Source organism: Natator depressus, chromosome 2, assembly GCF_965152275.1.
Source record: "Natator depressus isolate rNatDep1 chromosome 2, rNatDep2.hap1, whole genome shotgun sequence".
In the NCBI taxonomy this organism is placed as follows: Eukaryota; Metazoa; Chordata; order Testudines; family Cheloniidae; genus Natator; species Natator depressus.
Window position 1 is genome coordinate 86,555,706 of NC_134235.1, and position 21,402 is coordinate 86,577,107.

General features: G+C 41.8%; 1 protein-coding gene and 1 long non-coding RNA gene across 3 annotated transcripts in view; one reads left to right on the top strand and one right to left on the bottom strand.

The window, feature by feature from the left end:
- NDUFV2 (NADH:ubiquinone oxidoreductase core subunit V2) overlaps window positions 1-21,402 on the top strand; it is a 49,936-nt gene that overhangs the window by 12,084 nt on the left and 16,450 nt on the right. For both annotated transcript variants that reach the window (XM_074944629.1, XM_074944628.1), the window contains exons 3-5: window positions 14,629-14,691; window positions 14,773-14,889; window positions 18,045-18,213. In XM_074944629.1, the coding sequence (XP_074800730.1) occupies window positions 14,629-14,691; window positions 14,773-14,889; window positions 18,045-18,213 (349 nt within the window). The remainder of the gene's footprint in view (window positions 1-14,628; window positions 14,692-14,772; window positions 14,890-18,044; window positions 18,214-21,402) is intronic.
- The window catches only part of LOC141982486 (uncharacterized), a 35,162-nt gene continuing 22,519 nt past the window's right edge, over window positions 8,760-21,402 (bottom strand). The window contains exons 2-3 of the long non-coding RNA XR_012638099.1: window positions 9,217-9,351; window positions 8,760-8,936 (exon numbers count right to left, since the gene is read on the bottom strand). This is a non-coding gene — a long non-coding RNA (uncharacterized LOC141982486). The remainder of the gene's footprint in view (window positions 8,937-9,216; window positions 9,352-21,402) is intronic.

The window sequence follows — 21,402 nt, forward strand, 5'->3', positions numbered from 1 at the left end:
CAAAAAGGATGGGGGGGGGGTGTCACAAGGTTATTGGGGGTGGTGTGTGGTACTACTACCCTTATTTCTGCTCTGCTACTGGCGGCGGTGCTGCCTTCAGAGCTGGGCAGCTGTAGAGGAGTAGCTGCTGGGTGGAAGCCCAGCTCTGAAGGCAGAGCCACTGCCAGGAGTGGTGCAGAAGTAAGGCAAGTGACACACAGCTGTGTCGCATCTAGCAGCGTGTGTTCAGGTGCCCCTCCCCCCGCTACTTTGCAGCCACGTTGCTCCTGCAGCTGTTCCTGGGACCCTCCTGCTGGCTGTGCAGAGTGGGGGAGGAGGATGCTGATGTCAGGGTGTCCCCTGCCCCATACCCCATCTCTGCAGAGCACAGAGCTCTCTGGCTCAGGACTCGCGGCTGCTTCTGTCCTGAGGTCTGAAGACTCCAGCCTCTGGGCGGTGAGAGTCTTTTTCTTTCTTTAAAAAAAAAAGAAAAAAAAAAAGCTCGCTGTCTCTGAGACTTCCCCAGCAGCCAACTCACAGTCTGTCTCTTTCCGCGCCCCCCATCGCCCATGTACCGCATCTCTGCAGAGCAGGGGCAGCGGAGACGGGCTCAGAGTCAGGACAGAGCAGGAGAGCTTTCAGTGAGTGCCTTAAAGAGACAGTGCACAGTGCGTCTCAGAAATTTCCCCAGCAGCCAGCACACTCTCTCTCACACTCACACACTTATACTTGTGGTGGTGTTTCTTCATTCAATGCACATATATTCTCTGTAATTCTATTCTTTCGAAGTGTGTTATTTTAGTGTTTTGACTAGTCTATGCATTTCATAATTTTTATTTCTCTTACACTTAAATTTAATTATTTGAGTAGTGAGTTCTAAAATGCCTAACCTGTCCTAGATGGAGTAATTATCCCTATGGTAACTTTTAAAAAATATATATATTATATCTAGGTTTTTTGTTTCTACTGGTGGTGCACATCCACACTTACCTTGGTGCACATAAGAAAGTGTATTCTGCACATGGAATCGAAAAAATTAGAGGGAACATTGGTGGCAATCCTGTGACGTCCTAAAATAACCCAACCCCCCCCCCCCCCCCCCCGCGACTCCCTTTTGGGTCAGGACCCCCCAGTTTGAGAGACACTGGTCTCCTCCAGGAAATCTGTATAGTATAGGGAAAAGCCCACAAAATATCAGATTTCACAGAGGGAGACCAGATTTCTTGGTCCGTGACGTGTTTTTCAAGGCCATGAATTTGGTAGGACCGTAGAGATAATGCTGCCTGCTTCTTATTTACAGTGTCACCTGAAAGTGAAAACCAGCATTTGCATGGCACTTTTGTAGCCAGCATGCAAGGTATTTACATGCCAGATATGCTAAACATTCATATTCCCGTTCATGCTTCAGCCACCATTCCAGAGAACATGCTTCCATGCTGATGATGTTCATTTAAAAAAAAAAAAAAAGTATTAATTAAATTTGTGACTGAACTCCTTGGCAGAGAATTGTAGGTCTCCTGCTCTGCTTTACCTGTATTATACCATATATTTCATGTTATAGCAGTCTTGGATGATGACCCAGCACATATTGTTCATTTTAAGAACATTTACACTGTAGATTTGACAAAACGCAAAGAAGGTACCAGTGTGAGATTTCTAAAGATAGCTACAGCACTTGACCCAAGGTTTAAGAATCAGAGGCCCTTTCCAAAATCTGAAAGGGATGAGGTGTGGAGCATGCTTTCAGAAGTCTTAAAAGAGCGACACTCTGGTGCGGAAACTACAGAACCCGAACCACCAAAAAAGACAATAAACCGTCTGCTGGTGGCATCTGACTCATGATGATGAAAATGAACATGCATCAGTCTGCTCTGCTTTGGATCGTTATCGAGCAGAACCTGTCGTCAGCATGGACGCATGTCCTCTGGAATAGTGGTTGAAGCATGAAGGGACCTATGAATCTTCAGTGCAGTGGTCACCAACCTGTAGATCGCCCAATCCTGGAGCCTCTGCCAGGCGATTGCAATCTCCGGCTGCTAAAAGTCCAGCGGGGCTAAGGCAAGCTCCCTGCCTGCCTCAGCCCCACACCCTCACAGCATCTGGGGTGGGTGGGGAGCAGGGGTCTCCGTGTGCTGCTCCTGCCTGGAAGCACTGCCCCTCCAACTCCCATTTGCCGGGAACGGGGAGCTGCGGCCAGTGGGAGCTACGGGGGCAGCATGTGCAGGCAGGAGCAGCGTGTGGAGCCAAGGTCTTCTCTCCCCTCTTTCCCCCCCACCCCCAAGGGGCCGCCGGGGCGTATTGGCTGCTTTTGGGAGTGGTGTGGTGCGGGGCAGGCAGGGAGCCTGCCTTAGCCCCACTGTGCCACCGACTGGGAGCTGCCCAAGGTAAGTGCCTCCCGGCAGGAGCCCGAACCCCAGCCCTGAGCCCCCTGCTGGAGCCACCACTCCATAGCCACTCCTGCCCCAGCTCGGAGTCCCCTCCTGCACCCAAAGTACCTCCCACCCTCTCCTGCACCCGAACCCCCTGCCCCAGGCTCAGCCTGCAGCCCCCTTCCACACTCCAAACCCCTTGGCCCAAGCTCAGAGCCCACATACCCTTCCAAACCTCAACTCCCTGCCCCAGCCCAGTGAAAATGAGTGAGGGTAGGGGAGAGCGAGTGATGGGGGGCAGGGGGATGGAGTGTTTGGGATGGGACCTCGGGGAAGGGGCGGGTTAGATCCTGGGTTGCACTTAAATTCAAAAAGTGATCTTGTACATAAGAAGGTTGAAGACCACTGCTTTAGCGCATTTGGAATGTAAATATCTTGCGACACCAGCTACAACAACGCTGTGAGAATGCCTGTTCTACCTTTCAGGTGACATTTTAAACAAGAAGCAGGAAGCATGATCTCCTGCAAATGTAAACAGATTTGTTTGTCTGAGCAATTGGCTGAACAAGTAGGACTGAGTGGACTTGCAGGCTTTAAAGTTTTACATTGTTTGTTTTATTTTTGAATGCAGTTATTTTTTGTACATAATTCTATATTAAAGTTCAACTTTTATATAAAAAAGGGTTTGTGCTACAGTACTTGTATTAAGTGAATTGAAAAATACTATTTTTGTTTTTTTACAGTACAAATATTTGTAATAAAAATGAGCACTATATGCATTGTAATGTGTTGTAATTGAAATCAATATATTTGAAAATGTAGAAAACATCCAGAAATATTTAAATAAATGGTATTCCATTATTTAACATCATGATTAATCGTGATTAATTTTTTTAATCGCTTGACAGACCTATGTGAAACCTTCGAAGTAGCTAAATTGGAGTTTGGTCTGTTAGAAACTCTGACAATTCTGATACAACCTACTGAAAGAAATCAGTGAAGATCCCACACCACAATTTACACAAGAATTTAAGGAAATCATCAAATCTGTCCTAAATGACTCCAAGAGAACCTCTACTAACTCCTCCCCCACAAACCCACACCAGGGACCTTCTACATCAGGGGTAGGCAAGCTTTTTGGCTTGGGGGCTGCATCGGGTTCAATAGTGGAACCTTATGGACAACTATATACAAGAAATGCACAGATCACCACACCTACCTTCACAGATCCAGTAAACTCCCCAAACACACTAAGAAATCTGTTATCTACAGTTAGGCACTCTCATGCCACAGAATATTCTCTGAGGAGAAAGTCTGGGATATATACCTTAACACACTTAACCCTTAGGACAACCTAAGGATATACACCTTAACTTAACACACATTCACCAAACAAGGACATTCCACCAGAGAAGTAGGTCACATCACAGAACGAGCCACCCAAATGCCCCAAGAGAAGCTGCGTCAATACAGAAATAGAATCCCCTTGGATCACATACCCCTAGTTGTAAACTATCACCGCACACTGGAACCCATATGGGGTATCATCAGACTATAATCCATACTCGATGAGTTCCCCATCCTGAAAGAAATCTTTTCTGAACCCCCTCTTCTGGCATTCAAACAACCCCCCAACCTTTCTAAGCTCATCAGAAGCAAGCTTCCCACAGAGCAGGACACAGCAACTCAAAGCAGCACCATACCCTGCCAGAAGAACAAAACCTGCAGACATATCTCCTCTGCTACAATGATAAAACACCACCCCACAACAAAGCTTCTGAGATTAATGGGTTCTACACGTCTATCATATGTGGTGTACCTAATCCAGTTCACTAAATGCCCCAATAACAACTATGTGGGTGAGCCCTGACAATCACTGTGCTCTCATATGAACTTGCACTGGAAAATGATAAAAACATAAACACCCTATCACCTGTGGGCAAATCCTTTTCTCAGACCCATCACTTTGTATCTGACCTATCGGTTCTCCTCCTCAAAGGAAACCTGCACAACGCTTTCAAAAGACGAGCCTGGGAGCTTACATTCATATCTTTGCTAGAGACTAAAAATCATGGTCTTAGGCTGTGTCTACGCTGCACTTTCAGCGCTAAAACTTTAGTTGTTCAGGGGTGTGGAGGTGGGGGGGGAGCCTGAGCGACAAAAGTTTAGCACTGAAAAGTGCAGCATAGACACAGACCATAGACAGCGCTTTATCGGCGATAAAGCTACCACCCCTTGTTCGGGGTCAGGGTGGATTTGATTTAAATCACTAGTCAGGAAGACTCTATTTAATTGTGGATTTCTACATAAAAGTGCATTCTTGTTGGTTGTTATAACCTTTATATATATTCTTCACAACTCAGATGTAAATTTCATTTTTAGGCGGAACACACTATACTTTTTTAAAGTGATTTATTTTGAAAACTTGTCAAATTTAGTTTTACAGCTATCTCAGAAAATCAATGATTGGTTATTTCATTTACCAAAGGTAATTGAAGGAAATAGTTCACCTCCCAGTGACTTCATAAATATCGCCAACAGGTTAATCGTTAATATTTGGAGGATTTTCTTGCCATGCTGTATTAGGAGGAGAACATCACCAGACAGACATTAAAATTGTTTTATTTAACTAAAACAGCAATGTTATGCATTCTGGATTTTTTTTATTCAACAGCAAACATATAATATTTTTAAAAACAAGCATATGAATTTTGGAATTTAGTTAAACATTGAGGTTTTTTAAATTCAGGTTTGTTATTTTGTTAACTAAAATAGTTAAATGAAATATATTAAAAAAATTAAATCGACTGTCAGCCAGCTCAACATGAGAAACTTAAAATATTGGCTCCTACTGCTAACTCAGTTGTCTTTCACCTTCATTTTCCTGTTTGTTCATAATCTGGAAAAGAAAAACAAGGTTTCCTGCTTTTTCAGGTCCCAAACGATTTCTCAATTTGGAATGAATTAGTCCAAAGGAAGAAAATATTCTTTCTATACCGGCAGAAGATTAAAGATTAAAAGTGAGATTATCACTTCAACAGTCTCTGAATACAAGTGCTTAAGTGATAGAATCATAGACTTTAAGGTCAGAAGGGACCATTATGATCATCTAGTCTGACCTCCTGCACAACGCAGGCCACAGAATCTCACCCACCCACTCCTGTAACAAACCTCTAACCTATGTCTGAGCTATTGAAGTCCTCAAATCGTGGTTTAAAGACTTCAGGGTGCAGAGAATCCTCCAGCAAGTAACCCATGCCCCACGCTGCAGAGGAAGGCAAAAAACCCCCAGGGCCTCTGCCAATCTGCCCTGAAGGAAAATTCCTTCCCAACCCCAAATATGGAAGTCAGCTAAACCCTGAGCATGTGGGCAAGACTCACTAGCCGGACACCCAGGAAAGAATTCTCTGTAGTAACTCAGATCCCACCCCATCTGACATCCCATCACAGGCCATTGGGCATATCTACTGCTAATAGTTGATAGCCTAATTTTGGCAATTAATTGATTATCCCATCATATCCTATCCCTTCCATAAACTTATCAAGCTTAGTCTTGAAGCCAGATATGTCTTTTGCCCCCACTGCTTCCCTTGGAAGGCTGTTCCAGAACTTCACTCCTCTGATGGTTAAAAACCTTCATCTAATTTCAAGTCTAAACTTCCTGATCGCCAGTTTATATCGATTTGTTCTTGTGTCCACATTGGTACTGAGCTTAAATAATTCTTCTCCCTCTGTGGTATTTACCCCCGATATATTTATAGAGAGCAGTCATCTCTCCCCTCAGCTTTCTTTTGGTTAGGCTAAACAAGCGAAGCTCCTTGAGTCTCCTTTCATAAAACAGGTTTTCCATTCCTCGGATCATCCTACTAGCCCTTCTCTGTACCTGTTCCAGTTTGAATTCATCTTTCTTAAACATGGGAGACTAGAACTGCACACAGTATTCCAGATGAGGTCTCACCAGTGCCTTATATAATGGTACTAACACCTCCTTATCTCTACTGGAAATACCTCGTTTGATGCATCCCAAGACCACATTAGCTTTTTCTCACGGCCATATCGCATTGGCGGCTCATTGTCCTCCTGTGATCAACCAATATTCCAAGGTCCTTCTCCTCCTCTGTTACTTCCAAGTGATGCGTCCCCAGTTTATAACAAAAATTCTTGTTATTAATCCTTAAAGGCATGACCTTGCACTTTTCACTATTTCACTTTTCACTATTAAATTTCATCCTATTACAATTACTCCAGTTTGCAAGGTCATCCAGATCTTCCTGTATGATATCCTGGTCCTTCTCTGAATTAGCAATACCTTCCAGCTTTGTGTTATCCGCAAACTTTATTAGCACATTCCCGCTTTTTATGCCAAGGTCAGTAATAAAAAGATTGGTTTCAAAACCGATCCCTGAGGAACTCCACTAGTAACCTCCTTCCAGCTGACAGTTCACCTTTCAGTGTGACCCATTGTAGTCTCCCCTTTTACCAGTTCCTTATCCACCTTTCTATTTTCATATAGATCCCCATCTTTTCCAGTTTAACTAATAATTCCCTATGTGAAACAGTATCAAATGCCTTACTGAAATCGAGGTAAATTAGATCCACTGCATTTCCTTTGTCTAAAAAAATCTGTTACCTTCTCAAAGAAGATCAGGTTGGTTTGGCATGATCTACCTTTTGTAAAACCATCTTGTATTTTGTCCCAATTACCATTGACCTCAATGTCCTTAACTACTTTCTCCTTCAGATTTTTTTCCAAGACCTTGCATACTACAGATGTCAAACTAACAGGCCTTTAATTGCCCGGATCACTTTTTTTTCCCTTTCTTAAAAATAGGAACTATGTTAGCAATTCTCCAGACATACGGTACAACCCCTGAGTTTATAGATTCATTAAAAAATTTTTGCTAATGGGCTTGCAATTTCTTGTGCCAGTTCCTTTAATATTCTTGGATGAAGATTATCTGGGCCCCCCCAGTTTAGTCCCATTAAGCTGTTCAAGTTTGGCTTCTACCTCGGATGTGGTAATATCTACCTCCATATCCTCCTTCCTATTTGTCATCCTACCATTATCCCTAAGCTCCTCATTAAAGACTGAGGCAAAGTATTTGTTTAGATATTGGGCCATGCCTAGATTATCCTTAACCTCCACTCCATCCTCAGTGTTTAGCGACCCCACTTCTTTCTTTGTTTTCTTCTTATTTATATGGCTGGTGTGACTTTCTTGAACCATCATCAGCAAATATATATTTCTTGAATGGTTCACCCTTAGCTCTGAAGTTTATTATAGTTGACATTATGGAGGGATGATTGCTGGATGTCCATGTCATAGCCAGCTCCTCTTCTTCAGCAGTTCAGGTTTGACCCTGGTACTGAGTATTGAGAATAATTGCGAGAAAATGATCTGGAGATGGTGCTTGTCCTGTTCGTTTTTTTAATGCTTGTAATTTAACTGTGTCATTGCATAGTTCTCTTTTTAAACTCTCACTCAGTTCCTTCCAAATTTCAACAGCGTCAGCAATAAAACAGCTATTTCCCTGTATTTTGTTCAAGATTACAGAAATAGGCTTCAGGGTACTCAGCATGTGTTCAACATTTCTCTTAACCCCAATGTTGAGAACTTTGGCTGTGACAGTGCCATCTATTTTTTCATGTTTTCGTTCACAAACTGTCATCAGATAAGGCCAGTTCTTGATATAGTGCTCAAAACAGTCCACTACTGAGTTCCATCGCACGTCTTGTTGGAGAGGTAGCTTAGTTCCTCCCACTTTTTTTCAGAGCAGCTGCTGCAAAGTGATTGTTACGGAAGTATTTTGCAATTTCAACAACATTAGCCTTTATTTCTGGAACACTGAACTTTGGCTAGGAGGTGCATCAAATGAGCACTGCAACCATATGTTATTAGCTTGGGACTCTCTTCTAAATAATTTCTTCTCATCTTGGATACATTTGCAGCATTGTCTGTGACCAAGCTGCGTACTAGACATTTGAATTTTTTCCCCACAGTTTGTTATAGCTTTTCTTGCTGCTACTTGTAAGTATTCTGCTGTGTGTGCAATTCCTAATGTACCAATTGTTTCTGTAAATAAGACATTCCTTTCTTCTGTTGTCAGACAGTCACAACAGGATCATTGTGGACATTGCTCCACCCATCAAGACTCAGGTTAACAATTTTACCCTCTAGACCTTTTGCACACTGCTCAGTTTCTTTCATACACTTTATCCAGCAATTTGCCTGCGACATCTGCTCTGTTGTATGGACTGTGTCCTGGTCTTAATGACTGAACCATGTTAATGAAGTGTGGGTTCTCAGTCATACCGAAAGAAGAGTTTGTTGCATAAACAAACTAGGTGATTTTTTCATCAATTACCTCTTTTTGTAGTCTGCTGGTTCTTATAACAAATGTATCTATGGTTGTTTCTGGATGATGAAAATTTTTTTTCCTTTTTGCTACAAGTGATATACTATGGCTATGTGACATACATGATGTGACTGAAACACTATCGTTGGCAGATAATTCTGAAACTATAGAAAGTGATGGTGATCTGAAGGTGGATAGTCTTCAGAATCCTGAAGTTTGAGGATAGATTCTCCTAAACAAAATAAGTCAATGCAGTTAGTTGTTTATTACCATACTGCTCATTTAGTATTACTCATTGCATTCACTGACGCTCAGTACTACTCTAAAGGTGAAATTGTAAAAGGAAGATCTGCCTATTTCAGCTATTTTTTTTTATCACAACTGCATCTAAAATGATAGTACCATAGAGTAACAACTATATTTTTTTGCTCAAACATGAGAATGCAAGAATAGTCCAGAAGGAAGATAGGCAGTCCTTAAGAAAGAAGCATGAAATAAAAAACTTTACCAACCTGAAGATCCTGCATGTTTCTTTCATAAGCTTCCTCCTGAGAAGGAACACTTCTCACGATGTTGTTTCATTCGGGCAACCAGGCCTTGCATTTCTTTGTGGCACTGTTTGCATTTTGCATGCATGCCTGGCTCTCCTACAGGTAGAGGGACTTGATTAAAACATTCCCAAACTGGGTCTCTCTTACAGCCTGCTCCCATTGTAGGTTTTCCCTTCTAGTGAGAGAATGGTATGGTCAGTGATGAGCTGCCAAAATCTTAACAACGGGTTCCCTCCTCACCCCACGAGGGAGTCGTTGCCCACCCCTGCCCCCCGGGACTCCTGCCCCATCCAACCCCCCGGCATTCCTTGATGCCGCCGTCCCCCCCCCCCGGACCCCTGCTCCATCCACCCCACTCCCCTGTCGGCCCCCAGAACCGGGCAGGAGGGTCTCGTGGGCCACCGTAGTGGGTGCCCACCGAACCCCTAAGAGCCAGAGGCACCTGCTGGGGGGCGAAGTGGGGAGTCCTAGAGGTGCTTACTTGGCGCAGCTCCCAGGAAACATCCGGCAGGTCCCTCTGGCTTCTAGGGGTGGGGGATCGTAGCTGGGGGGGAGCAGCTGCTCCCCCACTGATCACATCAAAAGTGGTGCCTTAGGCGCCAACTCCGTGGGTACACCCGGGGCTGGAGCACCCACGGGGAAAATTTGGTGGGTGCAGAGCACCCACTGGCAGCTCCCTGCCCCATGCCCGGCCCCAGCTCACCTCCTCCGCCCCGCTCTGCTTCTCTACTCCCCCCCCCCCCCCCCCCCCGGCTTCCCGCAAATCAGCTGTTCAGCAGGAAGCCGGGGAGGGCTGAGAAGCAGGCGGCGGTTTCCTGCTCAGGCTGAGGGTGGCGGAGGTGAGCTGGGACAGGGAGCGGTTACCTGCTGCGGTGCGGGCAGCTCTCCTCGCGCCCCCCTACCCCGGCTCACCTCCGCCACCCTCAGCCTGAGGAGGAAGCAGCTGCCTGCTTCTCAGCCCGCCCCAGCTTTCTGCGCGAACAGCTGATTTGCGGGAAGCCGGGGGGGGGGGAGGGGGGCGGAGAAGCAGAGCGGGGTGGCGCGTTCAGGGGAGGAGGCAGAGGCGAGCTGGGGCTGGGGAACTGCCGGTGGGTGCTCTGCACCCACCAGATTTTCCCCTTGGGTGCTCCACGGCTGGAGCACCCATGGAGTCGGCGCCTAAGGCACCACTTTTGGCCGGTTACGTTTGGAAGGCCTTTTAGAACCGGTTGTCCCTTGCGGAACAATTGTTAAATGTTAAATTTAACAACTGGTTCCAGCTCACCACTGGGTATGGTAGATCTCAAATCAATGAAGGCTACACTCAGACCTCAAGACTTCTCAAATATGCTGCTCAACCGGTTTCACTTTTGTTTCTACTGCCTGTCCCTCCCTTCTCACGTTTATCTCTAGACTTCTTTTCCTTGTCCAGATCTATTTGGTCCCCAACAATCTTCTGTTCATTGAACTTTTTGAAACTTTGCACTTTTAGAGAGAGGTAAGGGATTGACTCTGTACACAACTTTGCAGAGGGACAATAGGGTTGAGGTCTGTTATTTCTTACCTCTATCTAGCCATCCATCCATTTAAAAACATTTTTGCTGTTAACAAGCGTGTTACCTCTGGGGAGACACATCCACAGTTTGAGAACTACAAAACTAAGCATCTCTGATGGTATCTTCTAGACTGAGCACTGAGTCCCATTGGGTAGATAGAAAGATTAACCTAAATCTATACAGGAGCCCATGGAAGCCCAGAAGATTGGGTTCCTAATCCATGAACTATTGGAACTCATTTACAAAACTTTTCTTAAACATTACATTAATATATTGTCTCATACTCTAGAATTAGAATTTATAATCCCTATTCCATGATGAGATATCTTTGGGCTATAATGTATCTTAATTAAAACTATCTTTAGGTAGGTTTTTTCCTCAAAAAGCATTTTATCAAATTTATATATATATAAATCAAATATATATCAAAATATCAGATTTAAATTAAAAAAATTCGAATTTTTAATTTTTTTAAATTGATTGATTTTTATCCACCCTGGTGGCCAAATGGACCTGAACTAGTAGTCTGCAACTGTGCATGTTTCAGATTGCTTAGTGCTCCAAGCCTACAACTCTGCACTATTGTTTATTTTATATAGATCTAAAAGGAAAAATAGAGACAAGGTGAGAGAGGTAACATCTTTTATTGGATCAACTTCTGTTGATGAGAGACAAACTTCAGTGCTTACATAGAGCTCTTCTTCAGGTTGACTTGTTACTACTTGGACTGATTTTTCAGAGCTCAAAATTCATAATTTTAATTCAGATGATTTAAAATAAAGGATGGTCTGTTTTGCTTAAAAGGCAATTTACTTCAATTTTTAAAAGTCTTTACAGTTCACACTAGATGATGATTTTTATTTTTTAAAATGCCCATCCTAATGTCTTGAAATGATCCAGTGTGATAGGTTTTCCTATTTAAAAATAGAGAAGTATTTCTTTAGGTACCAGTGCTGCAGTTTATATGTCATCTGAACCCTGTGCCCTTGCTGAGTTCCACTGATTTTAATGGGGCTCTGCATGGGTACAGGGATCTACCCACATAGTCAGGAGCAGAATCAGGGCCTTAGTGATAAACCTTCTAAATCCAGAAGTTTTGTCAGAGAAGAAATAAAACAAAATAAAGGTACAAAAAGAGGAAACACCTTCAGATGGGAATTTTTAATTTTATGTCTGAGAGAAACTGAAAATAGGCTCATACCTTTTTATTTTAATCAGGGCAACTAGGATCAATTTGGACATAAATGGTCCATTAAATTGGAATAATGGTGTAATAAATGTATGCTTTTAGATGTTAGAATACTTTGTATTGCATCTGACATCCATTTTGAGATTAAAGACTAAATGTAGCATTATTAATTTCTGATAACTTTCTAAGAGTGACTTAGGAATTTGCAGGAATACTGTGAAATTTTCTTATTTGAAATTTTTTTGTCAAATCAGGTTATTTATTATTGTATTGAAACTATGTAGTGTAGGCTAATGTATCCTGATAAGATGCCTTTTAATAAATGCTATAAAGAGCATAGTATTGTTCTATGCTTTTACCAGGTAAGATTAAGAGCCAGGATTCATGGATCAGACCTTACTGTTGTCACAGAATCTCTTAGTTCGAAAACCGAATTAGATCCTGTCTACAGTAAAAAGAAAGTATTGTGCAGGTATATATTTTTCCTTTAACTGCTAATACAAATTTTCATAGTTGCTGGCCTAACATTTAATATTAGAATCCCAACTTCTGACATGTAAGAGTTAAAATTCAAGGTGAGATTTTAAATGCTTGTCGACTCATCTGAAATATTAGATAGTTTAGTGTTTATAGATATGAGAATACCTTATTAAAGTATCCTTAATTTTTCTTTAAAAACAGATTTAATGGGACCAGATGTAGGGGTTCCCAGATAATCTCCATACAAGAATATTAAAGGAACTGGTACATGAATTTGCAAGCCCAATAGCAAGGGTTTTTAATGTATCTGTAAACTTGGTGGGTTGTACCCTGTGTTTGGAAAATTGCAAATATAGCACCTATATTTAAGAAAGGGGGGGTGTGGGGAAGTGATCCAGGAAAGTGCAGGTCCATTGGTTTGACCTCAATTGTATGCAAGGTCTTAAAACAAATTTTGAAAGAGTAGTTAAGGACGTAGAGTTTAACGGTAATTGGGATAAAATTGGGTTTTATAAAAGGTAGATCGTGCCAGACCAACCTGATCTCTTTCTTTGAGAAGATAACTGATATTATTTTAGACAAGGGAAATGCAGTAGATCTAATCTACCTGGATTTCAGTAAAGCATTTGTTACAGTTCAATGTGGGGAATTATTGGTTAAATTGGAGAAGATGGGGATTAATATGAGAGTTGAAAGGTAGGTAAGGAACCGGTTAAAGGGGAGACTCTAACTGCTCATGCTGGAATGTGAACTGTAAGATTGGAGGGAGGTTATTATGGAGTTCCTCAAGGATTGGTCTTGGGACTGATCTTCTTTAATGTTTTCCTTAATGACCTTGGAACAAAAAGTGAGTGTGTGCTAATAAAATTTGTGGATGACAACTAAGTTGGGAGATATTGCCAATATAGAGGAGGATCAGAGTATCAGACAAGGAAATTTGGACAACCTTGAAAACTGGAGCAGTGGAAGTGGGATGAAATTTCATAGTACAAAGTGCAAGGTCATGCATTTAAGGACTAAAAATAATCTTTTTGTTGTAAGCTGGGGACATATCAGTTGGAAGTGACAGATGAGAAAGACCTGGGTGCATTGGTCAATCACAGGATGCCTATGAGCAGCCCGTGTGATGTAGCCATGAAAAAGGCTAATGCAATCCTCAGATGTATCAGAGAAGATATTTCCAGTAGAGCTAGGGAAGTGTTATTACCATTATACAAGGCCCTGGCGAGACCTTATCTGGAAATGTGTGCAATTCTAGTCTCCCATGTTTAAGGAAGATGCACTCAAACTGGAACAGGTGCAGAGAATGGCTACTAGGATGACCGGAGGAATGGAGAACCTACCTTATGAACGGAGATTTGAGGAACTTGGCTAACAGAATGAAAGATGAAGAGAGAGAGAGGATTGTGCTCTAGAAATATATCAGAGGGATAAATACCAGGGAGGGAGAGGAGTTATTTACATTAAGGGCTAATGTTGGCACAAGAACAAATGGCTATAAGTTGGCCATCAGTAAATTTTGGCTTGAAATTAGATGAAGGTTTCTAACCATCAGAGGAGTGAAGTTCTGGAACAGCCTTCCAAGCGGAGTAATGGGGACCAAAAAACCTTACTTTTTTCAATATCGAGCTTGATAAGCTTGTGGAGGGGGATGGTATGATGTGATTGCTATACTGGCATTTGGCGCATCCATGACTGCTAATAGTAAATATCTGCAACGGCTGGAGATGGGACGTTAGAGGGGGAAGGCCCTGAGTAACTACAGAGAATTCTTTCCCAGGTGTGTGTCTGGTGGGTCTTGCTTACATGCTCAGGATCTCATTGCCATATTTGGGTCAGGAAGGAATTTCCTCCCAGGTCAGATTGACAGAGAACATGGGAGGTTTTTGCCTTCCTCTGCAGCCTGGGGCAGAGGTCACTTGCTGGCTTGAAGCAGAGTAAACAGTGGATTCTTGTAACTTGAGGTCTTTAAATCAAGATTTGAGGACTTCAGTAACTCAGCCCGAGGTTATAGGCCTACTGCAGGAGTGGGTGGGTGAGGTTCTGTAACTTGTGATGTTCAGAAGGTCAGACTAGATGATTGTGATGGTCCCTTCTGGCCTTAAAATGAGTGAGTGTGTGTGTGAGAAATCATATTTTGAGACATTTTATTTTCTTTTTTCCTTGCAGCACAGAGATACTCCTGAAAATAACGCAGATACACCGTTTGATTTCACACCTGAAAACTATAAGGTATGGAGAAAAGGGCATGTTAAGTATCCAAATCTGAATCTTAAATAAGTGTTGTAAACAATTTTTTTTTTTTTAAACTAGAGAATAGAAGCAATAGTAAACCACTACCCAGAGGGACATAAATCAGCTGCTGTGATGCCGGTACTAGATCTGGCCCAGAGACAGAATGGATGGTTGCCCATATCAGCGATGAACAAGGTACTTAATCTGTTTGGTTTTTTTTTAAGCATTATTGTTACAATTTTTTTTTAGCTAAATCTTAGCTTTACTAATAAGATGAGAAAATTATAATTTCGATACTAAAATAAGCTAATTCAAGGATTTAAATTTGGCACAGGATCATGAGAATCCCAGGCCAAATTCATTTTAGAAATTTCCCTGTAGGAGAATCCTGCCCCTGGGAATATTTCTGCACGTGATGCTTGCCTAATACTAGAAACTCCATAAGTATCAGCAGAACAAAACTTAAGTGAAATTTATTCAGACTGGCTGTGATCTTTAATGAAGAAGGTTGAAGCAGAGGTGTGGGACTGTTCACTGCTGATGGGAAAGGAAAGAGGGACAAAGTTCTGGTTAGACTCCCTTTCTTCAGTTAGGAGGAGAGAATCCCATGTGTGCTGCTGAATGTAATACTTTATCTGGAGGAGGTGAGAGAAACTGTGCTGTAGACCAGCATTTCTCAGATGGGTCCACGGACCACTGGGGGAGGTCTGTGAGGGTACTCCAGGAGCTCTGCAGGTCCTGCGCTGATCAACTCCTTCCCCTCCCTCCCAGTGCCTCCTGCATGCCAGGGAACAGCTGTTCAGTGGTGTGCAGGAGGTGCTAGGAGGAAGAGAGAGGAGCAGGGATGGGGCGCACTCAGGGGAGGGGGCAGAGGCAGGTGTGGAGCGGGGGTGGGTAGACGTGGGACAGAGGTGTGGGGCCTTTGGGGAAGGGGTGGAGGCGGGAGTCATAAGGGTTTGGGGAGAAAAAAAATGAGGGTCCTCAGGTTGCTAAAGTTTGAGAACCGCAGCTCTAGACTATGTCTACACTATGAGCTAGGGGTATGATTATCTTGCTTATGTTCCCATACTCATGCTAGCTCTTCTTGAGCAGCACAGGTATAAATAGCAGTGTAGCCACAGTAGCATGGGTAGTGGCAGTGGAGGCCTGCCTGAGCCATGGTGAGTACACACCCACCACTTACAGGTGAGTTTTCACTGTGTACAAATGTGTAAATACAGCTACAGACAAAGATTCTCGCTCCTGTGCGCGAGAGGCTGGGGCAAGCAGGGTTCTGTCAGAACCCTGTCTGCTTTCTGTTGGACCTTTGTCCAAATAGAACTGTTTCTGTGGAACATTTCAATGAAGTTGGCGTTCTCCAGTGAAAAAATGTTCCTTTGGCAAATTTCTGACCCGGTCTAATATTAATTATGTTCTTCTGAGGAGCAGTGTTTGTTGTCTTTAACAATCTTTCCCAGCACAGCTTCAGCTGAAGTAATGTAACGGAAATGGAGACATTTTCTTCATAAATAACCCAGAATTTTGCTGGGAATAATCTAGCTGTTTCAACTCCTGTCTCCTTATATGCCCATCTAAGAGGTAAAAAAGCACTTTCCAAAATGTCTCCGGGAGAGAAAAGTCATTTCAGAAAAAAAAACGGTCTTATGGCTTTGATAGGTGATGACCATATCGCTTTAGTAGTTTTTACAATTTTCTCAGTCATGTTTGCCAGATGAAGTGACACTAAGCTGTTTTTGTGCATGGAAGTCCTATAAGTCCTTTCCCACTTAGTTGATCATTTGTAGCATCCAGTTTAAAATGAGCTTTGCTGTAATGCAGAGGCTCGGAAACAATATCATTCAATGATACAGTAATTTGTACTCTGACCTAGTTCTCCAGTGTTTTCAATTTTCATTCCGGCAAAGAATTATTTTTGATGTTGTCACGCTGCCTGCAGTGGCTCACGACTGTGAGTGCCAACCTCAGTGCAGACTGTCAAGAAGCAGGGCAGAAACTCCAAACTGGCTGTACACCTTCTATAATTAATTTCACCAACCTAGTAACAAGTTTAAGCTCCCTTAAGTGCAGTCACAGTCATACCTTGGAGTCATGGACTGTCCCCTATGGCATTCCTATCTATCTTGCCACCCAAGCAAGCTTGACTTTGTGATAAGTTGTTTTACACCAAAAATCACATCAATATTCAGGTTACTCCTAGTCCCAAAGACTGACTGGTCACTTACCCCAGGTCAGTTTGCACCTTAGATCTCACACCAAAGACAATGCTTATAGCCAGTTCTGTAACAAACTAACTAAAGGTTTATTAACTAGGAAAAAGAAGTGAGTTATTTACAGTGTTAAAGCAGGTGTGCATACACATACAAATGAGTTAGATTTTGAAAGATAATAGAATCTGCTTATTATAGAACTTCCTATCTTTTAGAGCTAACCCAGGCAAAACAGTTGGGGACTCCTTGCTTGTGCTTAGAAATCCTCTACCGTCAGAATTCAAGCAGCATAGAAATAGTAAATTCTTTCACAGGCATTTTTATTCCCTTCCCCAGTGTTCAAGCTGTGATGGGATGAGGGCTTGGGCATGCCCTCTTCAGGGCTCTGAGGGAAGCAGTTAACAGTCTTTTGTCCACAATGGCTTGTCTGATGTCTATAGACCTTTTTTGGGGGAGAAGATGACACATCTTCATGGGTGCAAACCAGTATTTCACACTTTGTGAGATTTCTTTCCTGACTGGATTTGCAGTTTCAGAGTAAACATTTTTAGTTACAGAACAAATACTTAATTATTACCTTATAGCATGGGTTACAGATATTATAAGTGAGATTAACACATGCAGCAATTTACAAATATTTAATGAAATCTAAACACTAAATACATCTTTACAAGTCTAATACCTGTTTTAGCAATATTAACAGAAAGGTGTGTCAGACTAGTGTCTTGCTATGCACTGTTCAGTGAGGCTTGGGGCTGGGCATGAGCTGGCAACTGGTCTGCCAGCATCACAGATGTAATTTTGTTCGTTTGGATATATCTTAAGTATTTTCTTTGAGAATCTGCTGTTGGTAAATCTAAATCAGAGTATGCCTGGTTACTGCTGATGAGAAGGTTTAATAGCTTAGAAACATGAACTATATAAATTTCGACCTATCGCTTGTCAAAGGTCTGAGAGTCACAGTGGTGATCTGTTTTGGCTATCTTCAGAACAAAAGAATGCAGAAGTAATTTTTGTATTTTTTCAGTGTGTACACTACTACAGTGTTGTGAACCAGAATTAATGTAATTAGTGCTTTTGAAAATATTGCATTCAGCTGATATTGTTCTAATTCCCTAAAAAAATTTCTTCCCCATCCTGTAGGTTGCTGAAGTTTTACAGATGCCTCCCATGAGAGTATATGAAGTAGCAACTTTCTATACAATGTATAATCGGAAGCCTGTTGGAAAATACCATATTCAGATCTGCACAACTACACCGTGTATGCTGAGAGACTCTGATGGTATACTAGAGGCTATTCAGAAGAAGCTTGGTATGATGCAAATGATATGTTTTCTATAACTATGTGTGTGTTTATAGGCTTACAATATTTAACATTTCACCTATCCAACAAAAACTTTCTAAACAAGGAATCGATATGGTGGTGACGGTACAAAGAGAAAATACACTTAAATTCATAAGTGAACTCTTTGAAGTCTAAATTTGAAAAACTTTAGACTTGAAATAAAATAAGTGTATTTAACAGCAGAATAAGATATAAGTGTGATGGTTGGGGAAAACTATTGCCTAGGAGTGCCCGTTGATGTTTTTATAGGCAATTTGTCAGATAATAAATCTGTCCTTTTTGAAGTTAAAATGTGAATTTTTGGGACCTGAGAACATTCAGATTATCCCATCCCCTTGAGGGTGAGGCATGTTCTCTTGTGTCAATATCCTCAAACAATTGGAACGGGGGTCTCAAATCAAGTTTTTTGGTTTTTTTTTTTATGTAGGAGAGCATTTATTTTCTCTAATGTAGCTGTGCACCATATTTTTTTCTCCAGTAATCCAAGTAATGATTGAATATACCTGAAATCAAGGACTGGTGTTGAAGGCAAGCCCTTGCTCAAAGTTCTGAGTAAAAATAACTGTTTCCAACTTAATAGGGATTTAAATGTGTTGATATGAGCCTTTATTTTTTTTCAAGCAATGTATCTTAGAGCAAGACTACCAGACATACAACAGTGAACTCAGCTAGTCAGGTTCCCTTCAGCATCCTTAGATGCATATCTACACATGGTTCAGTGTGTGGGGAAGAGACATTTGCTATATGAATGTGTTACTAATCTTTGTTTAATTTAAATGGGATAATGGGAATGTAATTTATAAATCCCTAATAGTAAAGTAAATTGAGTAATTCCTGCCTGTATATGAGAGGCAGTGATGTTCTCCCCCCCCCTTTTTTTTTTGGAGGGGGGGGTTTGTTTGGCAGGAGGGGAGGGAGAAGAAGGCAGCAGAAAGGAATATCAAGTCATGGGTTTGTGTCACAGGCTGTGCTGCTTAGAGGAAGCTGTTGGTACAAATCACTATAATTAAGGCAGTAAACAGTTTATTATAACCTTTTATTATGCACACAGATTTCCATGCTTGGTCTCTGTCCAAAGGTGAATTTTTTTTAAAGTTTGAACAAAATCCCGATATCAGTTTTAAAGGAGAGTAAAAATTGTTTTTTTCCAGTGTTAAAATTTTTTAAGTTCAGATTTTTTTGATGGCTAAAGTTTTAAAATCGTGACAACATAGTACTCATTGAGAACTAATGCCTTTTTTTGGTTTTGGAGGGAGTGGGGGGTGGGGGGGAACTAAAAAGTTATTTGGGAAAAAACACTTCTAAATATGCTCCATGGGCACTTGCTAAGAATTTTAGCAGAGCCTAAAGAAGCCCCAAGCATTTGTGACCTCACAGTGCACATTCTCCCTCCATAGTCTGACAGGAACAGGGACTGCCACTTTCATGCTTTCAGTGGGAAAACTGATATGAGAGAGATTGTAAATGTCTTGCTTTAACACCCAGCTCAAGTCTCTAAAATAATTGCTTTAACATTAAGGACAAGAGAAAAACTCAAGCTGTGTAAAACATTTTTGTTCCTCAGTTTTAGGGTGTTTGCAATATTTCCTGCATTCTACAATATTCCATAAATTCTAAGCTTTCATGAAAAGTTGGGGGGGTTTCTGTAGCAAAGATAAGTACCCCCAAAATGTAAGAGAGAAAACTCTACCACCAAAATAAAATGGCAGGAAAAGGGGTGAAATCAACACTCCATGCTGTGAACTAATGGGGACCATTTTAATAGTGGTGCTATTAAGCACAAGTTCTTCCCCTCTTAATTGTTTTAAACAAGTAAATGGAATTAAAAATATCTACAATGATTTAATATTAAGGTTGCACAGATAAAATAATAAAATCAGGAAATCGGTGAAATGATTGTCTAACATTGTTATTGTAATGGTTCGCATTTGTACATTACACTTCTCAAACACTGCTATGTATATTACTTACTAGAAATTACAGTACAAATGCCAGCAACTAAATAGCTGGTAAAAAGGGTAGCCAATGCAGCCAGACGGGCTCCCCGATCAAACAATCAAAACTGCTATGTCTTGCAAAGTGTCCTGAAGGTAACTCCCACTAAAAACCTTTGGCTTGTTAAGTCAGGGAGGAAGGGTCAAAGGCTGTCCAGTTGGCTGGTCTGTCTCTGGTATACCAATAAAATAAAAACGAGCAGGATCTTATTAAAGGGGAAAAGGCAAAATGCCACATTTATTGTGAATACAGAAAGAATCAGTTATAGCTATAACATTCCATTCACTTTCATATTTATTCACACATTCATTCATACACACGCGCACACACAGGTTCTGCAAGTTTGTTATCATAGTTATCAGCCTTAGAGTTGCTCATGCCAAGCCACTGGCCAGGTGGCCTGGATATGAGGAGGGAGCACGGCCTTGTCTGATGCTCCTGGAAGTTGGTTTGCAGAATCGGACCCCAAAGTTCTCACTTTCTAGAGTACATTTTTATAGGAATTTCTTCCTGTGCCAGTCTATGGGAATTGCTTCATCATGCTGTTGCTGAATCATCAGCACATGGCACATTCCTGACGGCTCCCTGCTGCCAGATGTTATCTTGTTCTTTGGTTCTCCCATTCTTGAGGCTGTTGGGTGGATTCCAGTCTGCCCTCCGGGGGTCCTCTGGTTATTTCCACTTGACGCCTTCTTCAGCCGATGGACACTGGATTCTTAGGCTGGCACCTCCCTGATCATTCAGTTATTATCCACACCAAGCATCCATCCACATACATCCTCTATCTCTATTTTAATCACAATTGTTGACAAAGCGAGATGAATACAACAAAAGGGCGGGGAGTCTCTGGGTGCTGTTTCTGTTGTTACAGAGTATTGCTTTGAGTCTCTCTGTGTATGAGTAGTTGTTGTTACAAAGAATTGCTTTGAGAACAGACTCTGTCTTAGAATGTACTAACACAATTAGCAGCTTGCAAGTTTCACACATGGAGGGAGAGAAACAGTACCAAAAACCAGGAGACCTCTTAATTAGTAATACCCTGGAATTTAAACTATGGGGAATCAAACTCATTTGTGATTTTAATACAGAACTTCTTTAATATGATCCAACATCTCTAGCCACAAGTGATCATATCTAAGAACTTGCAGCTCAAGAATCTCA